Genomic DNA, 15,527 nt, shown 5'->3' with positions numbered 1-15,527 from the left:
GATCTTATTGCCACTTTACTGCGTGATCCTTAAGACTTCAGCAGTCAGGCCTGCTTGTCATCCCAAAGGACAAGACGAAGACTTTGAGAAATAGAAAATGTTCGTACTGCACTCCTTTTCTCTGCAACATACTTCTTGCACTCATTAAAGAGGCAGGCTCCGTAGAATATTTTTAATCCTGCCTAAAGACGCACCACTTTTCGGTACACTTTGATAACTGCTAACTTACCAATGGGCAGGAAGCCCAGTCTTCTCTTTGCAGGAGAGTCATTAGCCAACCCAGGTTTAGTTCAGGGCTTGGATAGACTCTGTCCACTTTTGGTTAGTGATAGTGTGAGTATAGTCCATCCTTCCTTAATCCCCTCATTTTACATCCATGTCTGTACTGATCACCTCTCTAGCCCACCCTTGAGTGTGGGGTCCACTGTTAAGCTGTGTTTCAGCTCTGTGGCTCCCATCTTCCATGGCGGACCCCTCCACACCACCTCCTTCATACCCTGCCATTCTTCTCATCCCCAACTAACCTCCCACTATCTGCTTTGCCAAGCTGCCCCCTCTGCAACATCATCAGCTTACCTGCATAACTGGACTGCTCGCCCAACTATCTGCATGACCTGCTGCCCCAGGAGAGAGACTGTCACTAATAGGACTGCACTGTATTGTGTGTTGTATCATCTCTCATCTCTGTATCTCTTTTTTTGCTGCCTATCTCCCACTCCCACGTCGCTGTCTTGCAAGGTATTTCCTAATGCATGACTCTTTGTGTGTACTGCCTTGCATGCCTTTTTTTTGTAGAGGGAATCTCTCTTGGAATTGTCTCTCCCGAGGTTCCTTCCTTTTTTCCTTATACATAAAGGTTTTTTGCTGGAGTTTTTCCTCGTCTTCCTAGAGAGCTTTGGGCGGGTTGGGGAATTTTCCGGATTTTGTGGGTCTGTAAAGTGGGTCTGTAAAGAGACATCATATGTGATATCGGGCTGTACAAATAAAATTGACTTGACTTGACTTGACAAATGTTTCCAATTTCTAGCATCCTTTTCATTAGGTTAGTATTAGATATCTTGTATGTTGAAGTTGTGTTTGTGCGTAAGAGAGGTACAAGATGAAATGTCAAGGGGCGTCAGTTAAAATCTTAAGGAAAAATACAGAGGCCAATGTGATCTTTTAAGAAGCTGTCTATGAATCATGCAGACATAGAGCCATGCTAAATGTTACTGGCTACCAGTAATATAAAACAACATAGATTACATAGAAGTTCTTTTACTGTTAAACAAGACTTTAAGTGGTCCAGGATCCTTGTAGAATATCTCGCACCTTATGTGCCTTCCCGTCTCTCTGATCCTCCAATGCTGCTCTGTAAGATTTTCCAAGACAAAGTTAGAAAAAAAAACAGAGCTTTTTACAGCTATGCTGCTTAACTGGACTAAAACTTTCACAAAACGGTGAATGTGTGCCAATAAGCCAAAAGCCAAAGCTCCACATATGTTTCAGTCAGCTTTTAATTATACATTTTAACCTGATTTCTCTAATTCTATCAATCTTTTTTTATTATTCTTGTTTTAAGGAATCTCTCACTCTCCCTCCCTGTGTTAAAATGGAGATTATGCATGGATTTATTAAAAAAAATGTTAATCTCGATTCAGAGTCATGAACTGTGAGCCCATAATATTCATGTTGAGCAGCTAATGTGGAAAGCAGTGAAAAGCTTTTTGCAATACAGTTAAGTATACATGCTCCTTTAAACAAACACAGTACACACTTTCCAGTCACCCACACAAGCATCATGCCAAGAGAGGAGGTTCCTAATCAAACACGCAAAACTAGCTTTGACTTTTTGGGCCTGATTTTTTTGTCCTCTACCTGCTGCCCAAATCCAGCTCTTCCAGCATTTCTTCAACACAGCTTTTCCAAATTATTTTCAGTGGTCTACTGAACAGAGAATCTGCTGGGTGAAGTGCAAAACATATACACGTCCTCAGTGACATTTATTTGGACATTTCAGGGCTGGGAAGTAAGTTACATATCTAGCTGAATATGAACAGACCGGTGTGACACAAATTACCAGAGATCGGTTCACTTGTCTTATGGTGTCAAAATCTGCAAACAAAGATCAACATGCAGAGAGTATTAAGAACAGATATGTCTCTGTAATACAAGATAAACATGAACATTTGTACCTTATGGCCACGTACACCCAGAGATCAGTTCTATTGGTCAATACGGGAGCACAGCAACATGTTGTCCCCCCTCCTGGGTAGAGAGACTTGGCTTACTCTCTGCGATGAAGTAAGCCAGTGTTCACTTGGTGTTTGGTCATGTCTGGAGTATGGGGAGTTCGACTGCTGCTGCTGGGCTGTGGCTGCCTTTGGCTGTCCAGCCCAACCCAGGGGGCTCTGATCATCTCATCGGACCAAGAAACTGTACAGGTAGCTTCACTGATTTCCACATGTAGATGTTTGCTCCTTTTAGTTTGACATCAGATTAGTCAGTTGTTGATAAATTCATTGGTCTAATAAGCAACAGGTTTGTGTTATGTGCATGTGTTCGTGAGGGAATAGAAATGAAGTGTGTAACACTGATATTTTCCCCTCACGAGGTAAGTCTTGTTATGGCGTCATGGATTTCTCTAATACTTTGACCCCAGGTTGATCATTTCTTTGTTGTCTTTCCATTTCAGGACACACAAGGTGCTGCCAGGTCACTGCAGGTAGAAATTCCACAGATTTGTTTCGCTGACCTTACGTTGGAGGGAAGTTTCAGCTTATACTGAATAAGTTATAAGTTCCACTGACTCTTAGTGTTGCAATGTTTGTCTAAAAATGATAGGTTATTGAATATTTAAGTGCTATGCGAAATGATAATGTTAAATGGCCTATTGGGGCTGCAGTAGTCTAACATTTGGAATTACTGTTATTACATCAAAAAGTGATCCTTCTTGTTTTTATCCTTTATCTCTTGCAGAAAAGAAGTACAAATAAAGCAATGGTAAGTGTCAATGTTTCTCCATGGATTACCATTATAATAAAGAATATACACAATATTAAACTCACAACAACTCACACAAACAGCCTCATCATAACATTCCCAAGATGGAATCAATGACACAATGTTTTTAGTGAGAAAAACTGTAATAAGAGCAGCAAAGCCTCACCCATACACAACTGAAAATCATGTCCGAGTCCAACAGAAGTCAGAAAATACTGGGCCTTCATTCTCCGTCTTCTTTTTTGTGTCCATTGTTGCGCAATGCAGAAATGCCCCACCACACGCCACAGCCTGGCACAGCCTCGCGCAGTAGAAGCTTTAACTTGTGGCAGGAAAAAGGACTTCCTTCTATTTAACCACTTACTTACTACTGATTACTGCTCCCAGAAGTAGTGAAGAAGTATTAATTCATTAATCTGCCGCCTGTAGCGCTCACAGATCTTATGGACAAATGCTTGCAGGCCCGTGGCCTTCAGGGGAGAATGCGACCAGTTTTAGTGTGTCCAATGTCCAGTTAGTACCGTAGGCCCCTGCTCTGTTGCCCTCTGCTTACTGGCCTTGTCCCTGACTCAAAGCTCTGAGGTTATGCGAACGTGGGAAGGGGAGAGGGGCCAAAGATGAGCCTGCTTATATCATTCACCACTGGCCCTTAAGGTGGGCGTCACCAAGGACTTCCTTATTTATCGAATAGCTTATCCAATGAACAAAATAAACAACATTTTGTGATTATTATTATTATTACAAGTTAGAACTTGACTAACGAAGAAGGAGTCTCACACATCTCAGTTGACCAATCAAACAGTATGTTTAGTTACCTGACAGATGCTGTCCATGATTTTGAATGCTGCCAAACATGAATATATAGAGCTTGACCTTGACCAGTAGAATTTCTGAACATGGAAATTTCTTGTCATTTTTAGTATCATACTGTAACATCCCATTGAGGTAAGATGTTACAGGAACTAGAAATTTGTAACATGCACCCCGCAAACTAAACACACGGCTTTACCTCCAACTTCAGTAAATAAATACTTAGCAGTCCAATTTTTGTTGAAAACCCTGCATTCGCCATCTACCTTTCTTTTTTTACTACGAGCGGACATTTTGAGGGCTAAAGTCGTCTTGTTACCTGCTTGTAACAACGATCCAATCATGCGCACGTCTTGATATGCGTAAAGCGTCATCATTTACGTGAATAAAAAACAACTTCAAAATAAAAGCAATGTAGCTTTTCGCTATGCATGAGGAAAAATTAGAAAATATGTTTATTTTGTAATTTCCATTACAAAATTATTATTTTTTCATTCCACTTTATGTGTGTGAATAAAACTGGTTACAATTTCCTTGGCAGTATGAGTGCAATGTGTGATGTCAAACCTTGGAGGCTACTCTTACCGTAAAATCCTTTTTCAGCCCTTTCAGTTTTATACACAATTGCATTCTGTCAGCTAGACAAAAAAACTAGTGCAGTAACCATTGTCAATGAAGGTCTGGGCTAACATCTAAACATTTTGACTTGCAGTGCTTACACAATGCCAAAGGGACGATGCATTTTGGTGGCGCTGACTATTTATATGAGAAAGGAATTTAGTTTTGACACATGAGTGAACTGTTTTCTGGAGAGATATGAGCTTTTGCAAGTGAGCTATGGTGTTGTGCTGAACTGTAAGACTGTTTTGCAAAATGGTCTTAAGAGTTTCGAGAATGTAATTTCTGTTTCAAGAAATGAGCCAAACCAATGGAGAAAAACTGTAAAATCAGCTATACAAAATTTTCCTCACTCTGTCCTGTGCCTCGTACACCGCATGACCCGGACTTAAAGTTCTTTTTTGCTATTTGTTTTTATTGAAGCAAACATTTTACATGACATTGCACATACAATTGTAGGATATTTTGGAGACCCTGAGGTAGAATACAAGTAGATTGAAATTGCAATGATCTCATAGGGTAAATACAGTTTTTACAGGATGATGTCAAACAGCAATGTAGGCTAGTACAAATCACATCATAGGCTCTGGTAAAGAGAAGGAGAGAAGAGAGAAACAAAAAAAAACAAAGAGAGGACATCCCTACCCGAAACCCAACCCAACTCCACAGTCACACAACCCCGCATCCATACAACCCCGTCCTGGCCCGCCTGGGATGTAAAATAAAATGAAAAAATAAGAAGGAACTGTTCGGTGTTCTTGTAATCAGTCATTCACCATCTCTGATAGAATCAGATCAGTGTGGCCCCTCATAGTGTACTTGATTTTCTCGAGTTTAAGAAAATACATTGTATCCTTCAGCCATTGCGAAATATTCTCAATTCCCAATATGGTGGACAATGTGTTGAAGTAACCGGACCAGTAGTTGTGGAGCCAAAAATCAGTGGTCGACCTTTAATGATGCCATTTTGCTTGTTCGAGATAATAGTGGGCAAGACTCTTTCCAAGCAAAGAGCGATCGTTTTGGCTAAGATCTTGACGTCGGCATTTAATAGGGATAGAGGTCTATAGGAGCCACAGGTGGTGGGGTCTTTGTCTTTTTTAAGGAGGAGAGCTACTGAAGCTTGACGCAACGTGGGCAGAAGTGTGCCTTTCTCTCTAATTCATTAAACATTGCAAGGAGTAGGGGTGCAAGTTTAGTACTGAATTTCTTGAGAAATTCTATGGGGAATCCATCGGGGCCAGGACCTTTGTTGGATTGCATGGCTCTGATTGCGGAGTGTAATTCTTCAAGAGAAACTGAAGAATCCAGTGCTATCGCAATGTCAGATTTGATGTTTGGGAAAATGAGGTTCGCAAGGAACTGATTAATCTCTGTGTTGTCTGAAGGAAATTCAGACTTGTAGGAGTAGAATGATTTAAATGTGGTGTTTATTTCCACGGGGTCGGTAGTGGGGGTGTTCGTTTCAGTACAGATCTTGGGTATCAGACGGGAGGTGGATTGTCTTAACTGGTGTGCTAATAGACGACTGGGTATATCGCCATGTTCGTAGTAGGTAGCACTGGTTTGCAGTAGTAGGCGCTCGGTATCCTTGGCGGAGATAAGATCAAATTCGGTCTAAAGGTTAAGCCGTTTCTTGAAGTTGAGTTCTGGGGAGGGATCCGATGCGCACTGTTGGTCGAGGGACGTGATGGCAGCAGAGAGTTTTTTAACCTTGGTGTTGTCTTTTTTACTGGAGTGAGAAGAGTAGGAAATAATTTGACCTCTAAGGACTGCTTTAACGACTCCCAGAGCAATTAGTGTGAAGTAGAGTCGTTTCTATTAGACGGAAGGAAGTCATCAATGGAATCGGAGATCCTGTCCCAGAATGTGTTATCTGCCAGCAGTAATGAGTTAAACCGCCATAGCGGAGGGGTGGATTTGAATGTAGACAGATGAATATCTAATAATAGGGATGCATGGTCAGAAATTAGGATGCCTAGGTAATCAGAGGAAGCGACACAGGATTTGAGAGAGTTGTCTATAAAAAAATAAAAAGTTACTATAGTATGAATTCTGTTCCTGGGAGAAGAATGAGAACTTTTGACTGAAGGATTGTTAAGTCTCCAGGGGTCGATCAGACTGTTCTGGGAAGCAAAGAAAACGCTTTGGGCATTGCTGACAGGGGAAAAGTGCGGGGATGAGAACGATCTAGTGCTAGGTCCAGTACGCAATTGAAATTGCCACCAAATATTAGCCGATGGGTATTTGGGTGAGGAATAGTACTGAGTAATCTGTTGGGGAACTCAACGGCATCGAAGTTCGGCGCATAGACATTTACCAGTAACACCTTGGTTTGCATCAATGTCCCAGCAACTATAATAAATCAGCCGTTTTTATCAGCAACAATATCTGTACATGAGAATGTAGTTCTCTTGTTGATTAAAATGGCGACCCCTCTGGATTTTGAATTGAAGTTGGAGTGGTACATTTGGCCAATTCAGGGGGGTTGCAGCCTATGATGGTCTTTAAGCTTGAGGTGAGTTTCTTGAAGAAATATTGTGTCTGAGTTGAGCCGCTTCAGATGACAGAAGACCCTGGATCTTTTAACAGGATTGCCCATGCCGCGAATGTTCCGGGAGATTAAACGTACAGGCATGACAGAGCCAGAGCTGGCATTTAGGTGGGCAGAACCCATTTGTATGAGAGGGACAGATTAAAATACACCAAGCAGAGGCCAGGACACCAGACACACACACACACACACACACACACACACACACACAGAACCCCATGCACACGGACACACCAAATAATCTAATGGAATGAGATGAGACGACCTTGTTCATAGTAGGAGAATGAACTGTACAAGTATAGGTTTTAGTGAACAGAAAAACAGAATATGAGAACCTTGAAATGCAGTGTGTTATTTTGTATTAACATCACCCCTTGATCATGGTGTTGACATAGATATGGGCCTCTTCAGCAGAAAGGAAATCCCTTTCAAAACCCTTGTAGGTGATTCAAAGGGCCACTTTCGGTGTATGGTCGGGAAAGACGGAGATCCTCATACCACCGGTGTTCAGACGAAGCTCTCGAGCCCGCTGGAGGATAATAGCAGCAACGATCGAGTTAAAGAACCGGACGAAGACGGGGCAAGGACGATCTCCGGGTCTGGGCCTCGGCTGAAACGCGCGGTGTGCCTGCTCCAGTGGGGGCTCCTGGTCGAGCTGGAAGGCCTCTTTCAGCAAGGCAGCTGCAGTGGTGGCGTTAATGGGGGTTTATTCTTATGTTATTGCGACGCGTGTAGGCTGCCAATTCTTTGTATTTGTTCTCTAACTTGGTCAGCGCAGCTTGTGTAGCAGCTTCAGCGGTAGACAGATGGGATTCGACGGTAACCTGTTTGCCGGGGCCAGAGTGTGCTACGATCGCCGTGTTAATTATCGTCGGTATCGTTTGGAAGAGTACTACCAGTAGTGCTCAGCGCTGTTTGTGAGTTTGCGATTTCTTGTTTCAACTCCTTTATCGTTTGGGTGTTCAGTGTTAGGATTGACATCACCAGCTGATCTATGCGATCTCCATCCGTGGGTTGCACTTCAGTCTTCAGGGAGGGAGACTCTCGAGTCGGGGAAGCCGGGTTGGAAGCAGATGCCCACGGCCATGACGACCTACGACCTACAAGTGCAGAATTTGTTGGGGAATCTTCGGTCAAGTGTTGTATCGGTAAAAACTGGTGAAAACCACTGATAAGGGTGATACTGTGGGAGACTCTCAAGCAAGCGTCCTACTCCATTGGAGTCTCAATCTCTGGTGCTCATTTCAAGATAGGAGCACATTCTACCCCAGACTCGTTGGTATCTATGCTCTATTGACACAAGGCCAGGAGTACATACTCCCCTTGGACCAGCTGTTCTAAGCTAAAAGCGCCAGGCATGACCAACAGCCTCAGGCCATCAGACTTATTGTCGAAGGCCACCGCCACACGACTAATAGGTTTCTACTTGTTTTGTATTAAAGTCACCTTCAATAAGAGTGGTTACAACAATAATCATCATTTTTCACCTCTTGCAACACCGCCATTATTTCTAGCTTTCCATCTGTTCCTACATTCACTCTCCCTGTCTTTCTGTGTGTCAGGTGGAGGTGAGCAGTGTTATGGTGCACTGCACTGTAACATCTCGTTTTGCTCACACTGTAATGACCACCAAGGCTCTAAACAAAGCAAACCAATCCCAAGAAATCTTCTTCGAGGTGGACCTGCCCAAGACCGCCTTCATCTCCAACTTCAGCATGTCAGTCTACTTCCACATTTCCACTCTCAGTGTCTACATTCATGACTCCTGTATGCATTGTTTTTGAAAGGGATATGGGAATATTTTTGCCCCACCAAGCATGGTTCAAAAAATATTCTCATGTCTGGCTGTTGTTTTTATTATGTAGCTGTGGGCTATACAGTAAAAGTGTTTGTGTTTGTCCTTTATTTCCATCTTTGGATCAGGGAAATTGAAGGAATGGTCTACGTTGGTGTGGTGAAGGAGAAACAGACAGCAAAGAAACAGTATGACAAAGCGGTTTCTTCTGGACAGACAGCTGGACTGGTCAAGTAAGTCAGGCTCAGTTGAAAAGATGACATGATACGTTCAAAGAGTTATAACTGAATCAGAACCACAAAAAAACATTTTCTTCTGTGGTGTCTCTCTGTGTTAAAGAGTTTCAGGAAGAAAGATGGAGAAGTTCTCAGTTTCTGTAAACATTGCAGGACAAAGTGACGTGACTTTTGTTCTGACCTATGAGGAGCTCCTTCAGAGGAAAATGGGCCAGTATGAGATTCTGATCCGGGTTAAACCCAAACAGCTTGTCCAGGACTTTAAGGTAATGATATCACACTCAAGTAAGGATAAGGGTTTTTGTTGTTACCTAAAGACAAAATTAAAAGCGTGTGACACAAAACTGAACTCAAATTAAACTAACACTCCAATATCCATCCAATTTCCACCGTATATACGAGTTCAGGTCACAGAGGCAGCATGCTAAGCAATGTAGTGCAGATGTTCCCCTCTCTGGCCAAATTCTCCAGTTTCTCCCTAGGGATGCCAGATGGGCTATATAATCTCTCCCATGGTGTCCTCCCAGTTGGAGTCGCTTAGAACACCTTCTTTGAGAGGCCTCCAAGAGACATCCTATTTAAGTACCGCTTCAACTGGTTCCTTTTAATGTGAAGGATATACGGCTCTATTTCAAGTTCCCCCTTGATGTAGAAGTCCTCACACATAGTGTGAGTCCTGACATCCTGCAGAGATCACAAATTTCAGCCACTTGTTTTAGCGATCTTCTTATTCTTCATTTTTATTATTATCACAATTTTATTATTATCACTATGCAGAGCTCAGGACCATAGGGAGTTGAAATTTAGATCAGTAAATTGAGAGCCTTTGCCTTCAGTCTCAGCTCTCTTTTCACCCTAACAGTTTGAGTCAACATCCACATTGCTGCACCAATCGGAATATTGATCTCACACTTCATCCTATCCCCACTTGTTCCAAAAAGACCCAGAGACACTGGAACTCTTTTACCTAGGGTAGCAACTCACTCTCTGACCTGGAGCGGACAATCCACTGTTTTCTAGCAGGGAACCATGGCCTCAGAATTTGGAGGTGCTAAGCCTCATCTCAACCACCTCACATGCATTGGATGACCAATCCAATGCATGAGGTCACAGCTTGAGGATGCAAATACAACTTGCCTATCTGCAAAAAGCAGAGATACAATCTTAAGGCCACCAAACTAGACAACCTCCAAACGTCTTGAGATTCTGTCCATTAAAATCACAAATAGAATCTTCCGGAGTCCAACACATACAGAAAATGTTCCAGGTAACGGATTTCTAATGTGTGTGTGTGTGTGTGTGTGGGTTTGGGTGTGGGTGTGTGTGTTTGGTTGTGTCGAGACAGATTGTGACAAACATCTATGAGCCTCAGGGCATAGCCTTTGTTGATGCCCATGCAACCTTTCTGTCCAATGAGCTGCTTCCCCTGGTGGAGAAAACTGTCACAGACAAAAAGGTGGGTGGCATGACTCTATGTCCTCAAATTTTGAATGCCTGGACTGCCTGGAATGCCTTGGTACCATTTGGTACAGGCAGTCCAAACAGCATACCGAACATATCAATCAAACGTACACTGCTGCAAAACATTGTTTCATTGTTTCTGTTGTCAGGCGCACATCTCTTTTTCACCAACTATGGACCAGCAGAAGCAGTGTGCAGATTGTGACGGCACTCTGATTGATGGAGATTTTATCATCAAGTATGATGTCAAACATCCACAGGCTTTTGGGGAGATTCAGGTCATTACCAGCCACCCAAACCTTTAAACGAGGCTTTGCATATAGCAGTAAAACTGTCAAATTGATTACAGCTCATTTTCTGGAGACAAGTAAACATTAGTACCAGGGCATCAAATTGTTCCATTGCATTTTGTTAAACTTGTATTATTGTTCTCTGTCAATATCTTTTCCGCAGATTGTGAATGGATACTTTGTGCACTTCTTTGCTCCTCCTGACTTAGAAAGAATTCCGAAGAATGTAGCCTTTATAATTGACAGGAGTGGCTCCATGCACGGACAAAAAATGCAGCAGGTGAGACGCGTGTGTGTGTGTGCGTGCGCGCGTGCGTGAGCGTGCATCTGTGCGTGCATGCGTGTGTGTGTGTGTGTGCATGCAAGTGAGGCATTAAACACTATTAATCCCTGAGCAGGCCCTGTATTTTACACCTAGGCCTTCAGTGCTATCCTCTCACAATTAAACTACCTTCAAACAAGTTCGACTTACTTCAGTGACCCTCTGAGTTCAGAGCTCACCACACTTGCGCAATCAGTCTGTGGGTCTCCTCTGACTCTGTTGAACCAGTATCAGTGTTGTTTATATAGTCAGAAATAGGGAACAAGTGTGCTGCCAGTTGAATCTCTGCCAACCTACCAACTGTCATCACGTTCATCTTGTTGACAAGAGTCTTTGTAAGAACACGTCTCAGAATGGGTATGATGCAACAGAATATTAGAGCAAATATGACTAAAACTATCGACATGGCTATTTTAGCCAAGCTAGCACCCCACCACCGAGTTTTAAGTCTAACCAATCCCATGATGCTCCTTTGCTGCCAGCATTATCTTTCAATTCCTTTATTAACTCATTAAGTTTGGATGTGACTGTGGAGAACATTCTATTGGAGGCAGTGTTATCTGCGATGTAAGTGCAACATTTGACATAGCATTCTACTGCTATCTCTCTAACATTCTTCTGCTAGCATGCAATCTAAGACTTGCGTGTTCTGCCAAGCCATTCCACTAGTTTCCCCTGGCTGTACTCCCATATCCATAAGGGCGTCATGATTATATTAGATATAATTAATTCAACCAAAATTTTTTTAATTATTATCCAGGGAAGTATGCAAGCCAGCTGTCTCATTTCTTGCTTATAATTTTTCAGGGTTTATGTATAGGATCTAAATGTAATGGTTTTGGATTATTATTGTCTTCCACTCCTTTATATATTAATCGCACAGGCACTTTCATACTACGGTGTGAAGACCAATCCACCATGTTGGAATCCACCACTGGGAGAGTAATTAGCAATATGTCATCACCACACATCCAGTAACTCTGCTATTGCGGATGTCTGTTCACTTAATACATGAAGAGTAGATACGATCATGGTTATATTGTGACATGTCTGATCTAATGGCACTGGGTTCTCATACCAGACAGCCGTTGCGATAAAGCTGGGAGTCATATTGGCCTGTAATATTGCCTACATGAACTGCATTCCAATTCGGGCTTGTATCCAAAAAGCCTCCAGTAGAGTAAAACATTCAAACTTGGCAGTTCTATCTATTTTACAGTTTGTAGGCGGTTAATTTTGAGCTGTTAAAATTCAGACCTCTGCACATGAATTATGGAACTTAAAGGATGGTTTTTACAGATGATGGTGTATTTGAGAGCCATAAATTAGCCTACGCTGGACACCACCCTGCTTCCCCTTTATCAATATTGAAAATTTGCCAGGGTCATAGCTGTCTGTTTTGGGTCTCTGTGATTTCCTTACTTCAATTGCAATGCTTTGTACTTAACTCTTTCTATTGGGCAGATGATGCTTTGTAGTTGTCTAGCCAATGCTAGTCAATGTCTCCTGAGATTTGAACAATTTCCGGCAGATTAGGATATATTCCTGGAGACTGACATCAGCTGATTCTCTGTCTGCTGTCTTACATATATCTCTTGTCCTGTTCCTGTAGTTAATGCTGTCATCTTTGAACAGTTTTATTATCATCGCAGCACTTCTCACTGCACATTCTCTCATTCTCTCCCTTCGCCGGTCAGAATCATCTCAGCAGCACGCTCTTTCCAAACTTGTCTGTGACTCCAATTATTAAATAAAAAACAACTATCAGGAAAGTACCTCCTAAAAACCTAGTATTGTGCTGTCAAAATCAAAAATATGGTATTGTCCTGTGCAAGCCTGGGCACCTGGGGTAGCAATGAGAGTAGCAAACATTAATAGACTGAGGGAAACAAACTTGAAATACAAAAATTTTATTATTATTTGCTATATTTATTCATGCTTTTTATATATTAAATTATAAAGATATAATGTATTTTTCTGACAACCTCTGGGCCAGCAGAGAAGGCCTTGCTGACCGCCCACTACTGAAATTATAATTATAACGATTATCATTGTAAACTGTTCATATTTAAATTAATAGCAAAAAGCTTTTGAAATGTGATTGTCCTGTTATATGTACTGTCAGAGGTGAAATGTGTGCTCATAGTGTGAGTGATGGATGCACAACATAAACCAAACAAAACACAACATTGCCGACCTTAGGGCGGCAATGTTCAGTCCATACGGACTCAGCTTTGGAACCAATAAAGTGGGCAGGCAGCTGGAGAGTTGCCAGTTTGCTTCTAGGGCACTGCCGAGGTACCCAATAAAGTTTCTATTCTATTCTAAGACAAAGTTAGTCTTGTGGCATGATGGAGCTCAGAAAAAAGATGTTTACGAACTCATTGTCAGCATGCTCATTCAGCTTCATTTCATTACCTGCACTAAAGAGGTTATGTTTTCAGTCCTGTTGTTTAAATAGAGCACATGAGTATGTATACGTGTGTATGGGTGTGTGGATGTTTATATTGTACATGTGTATGCATTCAACAAACATTTTAACCTTTGACCTTCTAACTGTTTGCAGACTCGGGAGGCATTACTGGCCATCCTGAAAGACCTTCACAGGGAGGACCACTTTGCTCTGATTGCATTTGATCACAGAATTACGCCCTGGAGGAATAATTTTACCAAAGCAACTGAGGAAAATATTGCTGAAGCCTTGAAATACGTTAAAACCATACAACAATATGGATGTAAGAATTAATTTGGATTTAAGTGTCTTTGTTCACTCTGACAGCCACCACAAAAGCTCCCTTAACAATAAGGAGAATAAGAAGAAGAAGATAAATACATAAAATATCCAGAAGCCATTGACTCCCATTTCTTACCTGTGAGCCTACTTTGTGCAATTGGCAAAAGGACTACCAAAAAATATATATGTATACCTAAATAATACAAGAATTACCCCATTATTTGGCCCCTTGCTCCACCAGGAGCATCTGAACAGTCAGTCAGGTTGAATTGCATTCTGATCACAAATCTCTATGCTTTTGCATGTTGCATTAAGTGTTAATTTAAGATCATATTTTAATGCAAGGTAGCTAATAGATGAGCTAACAAACCCTAACCTCTAAAGCTTTAAACGTGCAATCTTAAAGTGCCACTCTTATTTTGATAATATTCTGCACATTTGTATTTTTCCCCTCTAGCAACCAACATTAATGATGCCGTGCTGAAAGGAGTGGACATGTTGATCAAGGACAGGAAGGCGAATAATCTCCCAGAGAGGAGCGCTGACATGATTATTTTGCTGACTGATGGAATGCCAAATGAAGGTGAGCAGAATGATGATTAATTGTGCATTACATTTCTGCATGCTGTCTGTGTGTGTTTGAAAAGCAGTCTCCAGCACAGTGTGTACTTAACATCTATTTAAAGCACATCTCTTAATGGGACTGTAAAGCTTTCATGACACAATCACAGGCAATGTATTGACGTCATTCTGACTGCTTCTCTTTGTGTGTGTCTCCACGTATGTATGTAGGAGAATCAGTCCCCTCAAGGATCCAGGACAATGTGCGCAACGCTATCAATGGGACCATGTCTCTGTACTGTCTCGGCTTTGGTAATGATGTGGATTACTCTTTACTCAATGTGATGGCCCAACAAAACAAGGGACTGGCCCGCCGAATCTACGAGGCCTCAGATGCAAGTCTTCAGCTGCAGGTGAGGGATGGACCTGGTAAATTGAACGCTTTCAAATATTGCTGTTGAAAGGAATTAATATAAAACGAGAAAGATTTTAGTGTTGATAACTTGCTACATACTAAAAGCTTTCATCTCTGGTGCTGCTGCTTAAAAGGGTCCAGTATTTCTCATGCCTCAATCATCAGGAATCATCAAGTGTGAATCATGTGTGTGAAATTCTCACAGGGATTCTATGATGAGGTAGCCAGTCCTCTGCTACTAGAGGTGGACCTGCGTTACCCTGACAACACTGTGGACATTTTGACCACCAACCACTTCAGCCAGCTGTTCAATGGATCCGAGCTCATCGTGGCCGGCCGGCTGAGTGACAACAACATCGACAACTTCATGGTTGAAGTGTTCGCCATAGGAGTAAGGGAGTGAAAAAAGGCACTGACATTAACGATGAGTTGAGGTGTTTTTAAATAGAAACCATTCATTTTCTCTACTGCTTAGTATGAAGATGACTTCAAGGCGCAGGGTCAGGCCAGTACTGTGGACTTGGATGTGGTCTATCCAGATGAGGAGCACATCTTTGGGGATCACATAGAGCGCCTGTGGGCCTACCTCACCATCCAACAACTGCAGGAGAAGAGGTCTGTTTGAAATTATTTGTATCAAATCGAACTCTTGTTGCACTCGCACCACCTCCCAATGGTCAAATTAGTTCATTAATTTGAGAGGAAATTGATCAAACCACAACTTTATTCAATTAAGGCAATTCAATCAA

General features: G+C 42.0%; 1 protein-coding gene across 2 annotated transcripts in view; it reads left to right on the top strand.

The window, feature by feature from the left end:
* The window catches only part of LOC143005283 (inter-alpha-trypsin inhibitor heavy chain H3-like), a 42,787-nt gene that overhangs the window by 22,902 nt on the left and 4,358 nt on the right, over window positions 1-15,527 (top strand). Inside the window, exons 1-14 of one of the 2 annotated variants that reach the window (XM_076156592.1) lie at window positions 2,279-2,423; window positions 2,675-2,704; window positions 2,959-2,982; window positions 8,527-8,681; window positions 8,888-8,992; window positions 9,099-9,261; window positions 10,341-10,451; window positions 10,606-10,734; window positions 10,910-11,026; window positions 13,635-13,803; window positions 14,260-14,385; window positions 14,595-14,776; window positions 14,984-15,169; window positions 15,254-15,393. In XM_076156592.1, the coding sequence (XP_076012707.1) occupies window positions 2,313-2,423; window positions 2,675-2,704; window positions 2,959-2,982; window positions 8,527-8,681; window positions 8,888-8,992; window positions 9,099-9,261; window positions 10,341-10,451; window positions 10,606-10,734; window positions 10,910-11,026; window positions 13,635-13,803; window positions 14,260-14,385; window positions 14,595-14,776; window positions 14,984-15,169; window positions 15,254-15,393 (1,748 nt within the window). In that variant the 5' untranslated portion in view covers window positions 2,279-2,312. Of the gene's footprint in view, window positions 1-2,278; window positions 2,424-2,674; window positions 2,705-2,958; window positions 2,983-8,526; window positions 8,682-8,887; window positions 8,993-9,098; window positions 9,262-10,340; window positions 10,452-10,605; window positions 10,735-10,909; window positions 11,027-13,634; window positions 13,804-14,259; window positions 14,386-14,594; window positions 14,777-14,983; window positions 15,170-15,253; window positions 15,394-15,527 lie in introns of those variants that run through there. The other variant, XM_076156593.1, reaches the window with a different exon arrangement.

Source organism: Genypterus blacodes, unplaced genomic scaffold, assembly GCF_046128005.1.
Source record: "Genypterus blacodes isolate CSIRO-AG114 ecotype Tasmania unplaced genomic scaffold, CSIRO-AGI_Gbla_v1 ptg000070l_1, whole genome shotgun sequence".
Classification (NCBI taxonomy): Eukaryota; Metazoa; Chordata; class Actinopteri; order Ophidiiformes; family Ophidiidae; genus Genypterus; species Genypterus blacodes.
The sequence above is the reverse complement of the archived record's forward strand: the minus strand, read 5'-3'. Positions and strand labels throughout refer to the sequence as shown.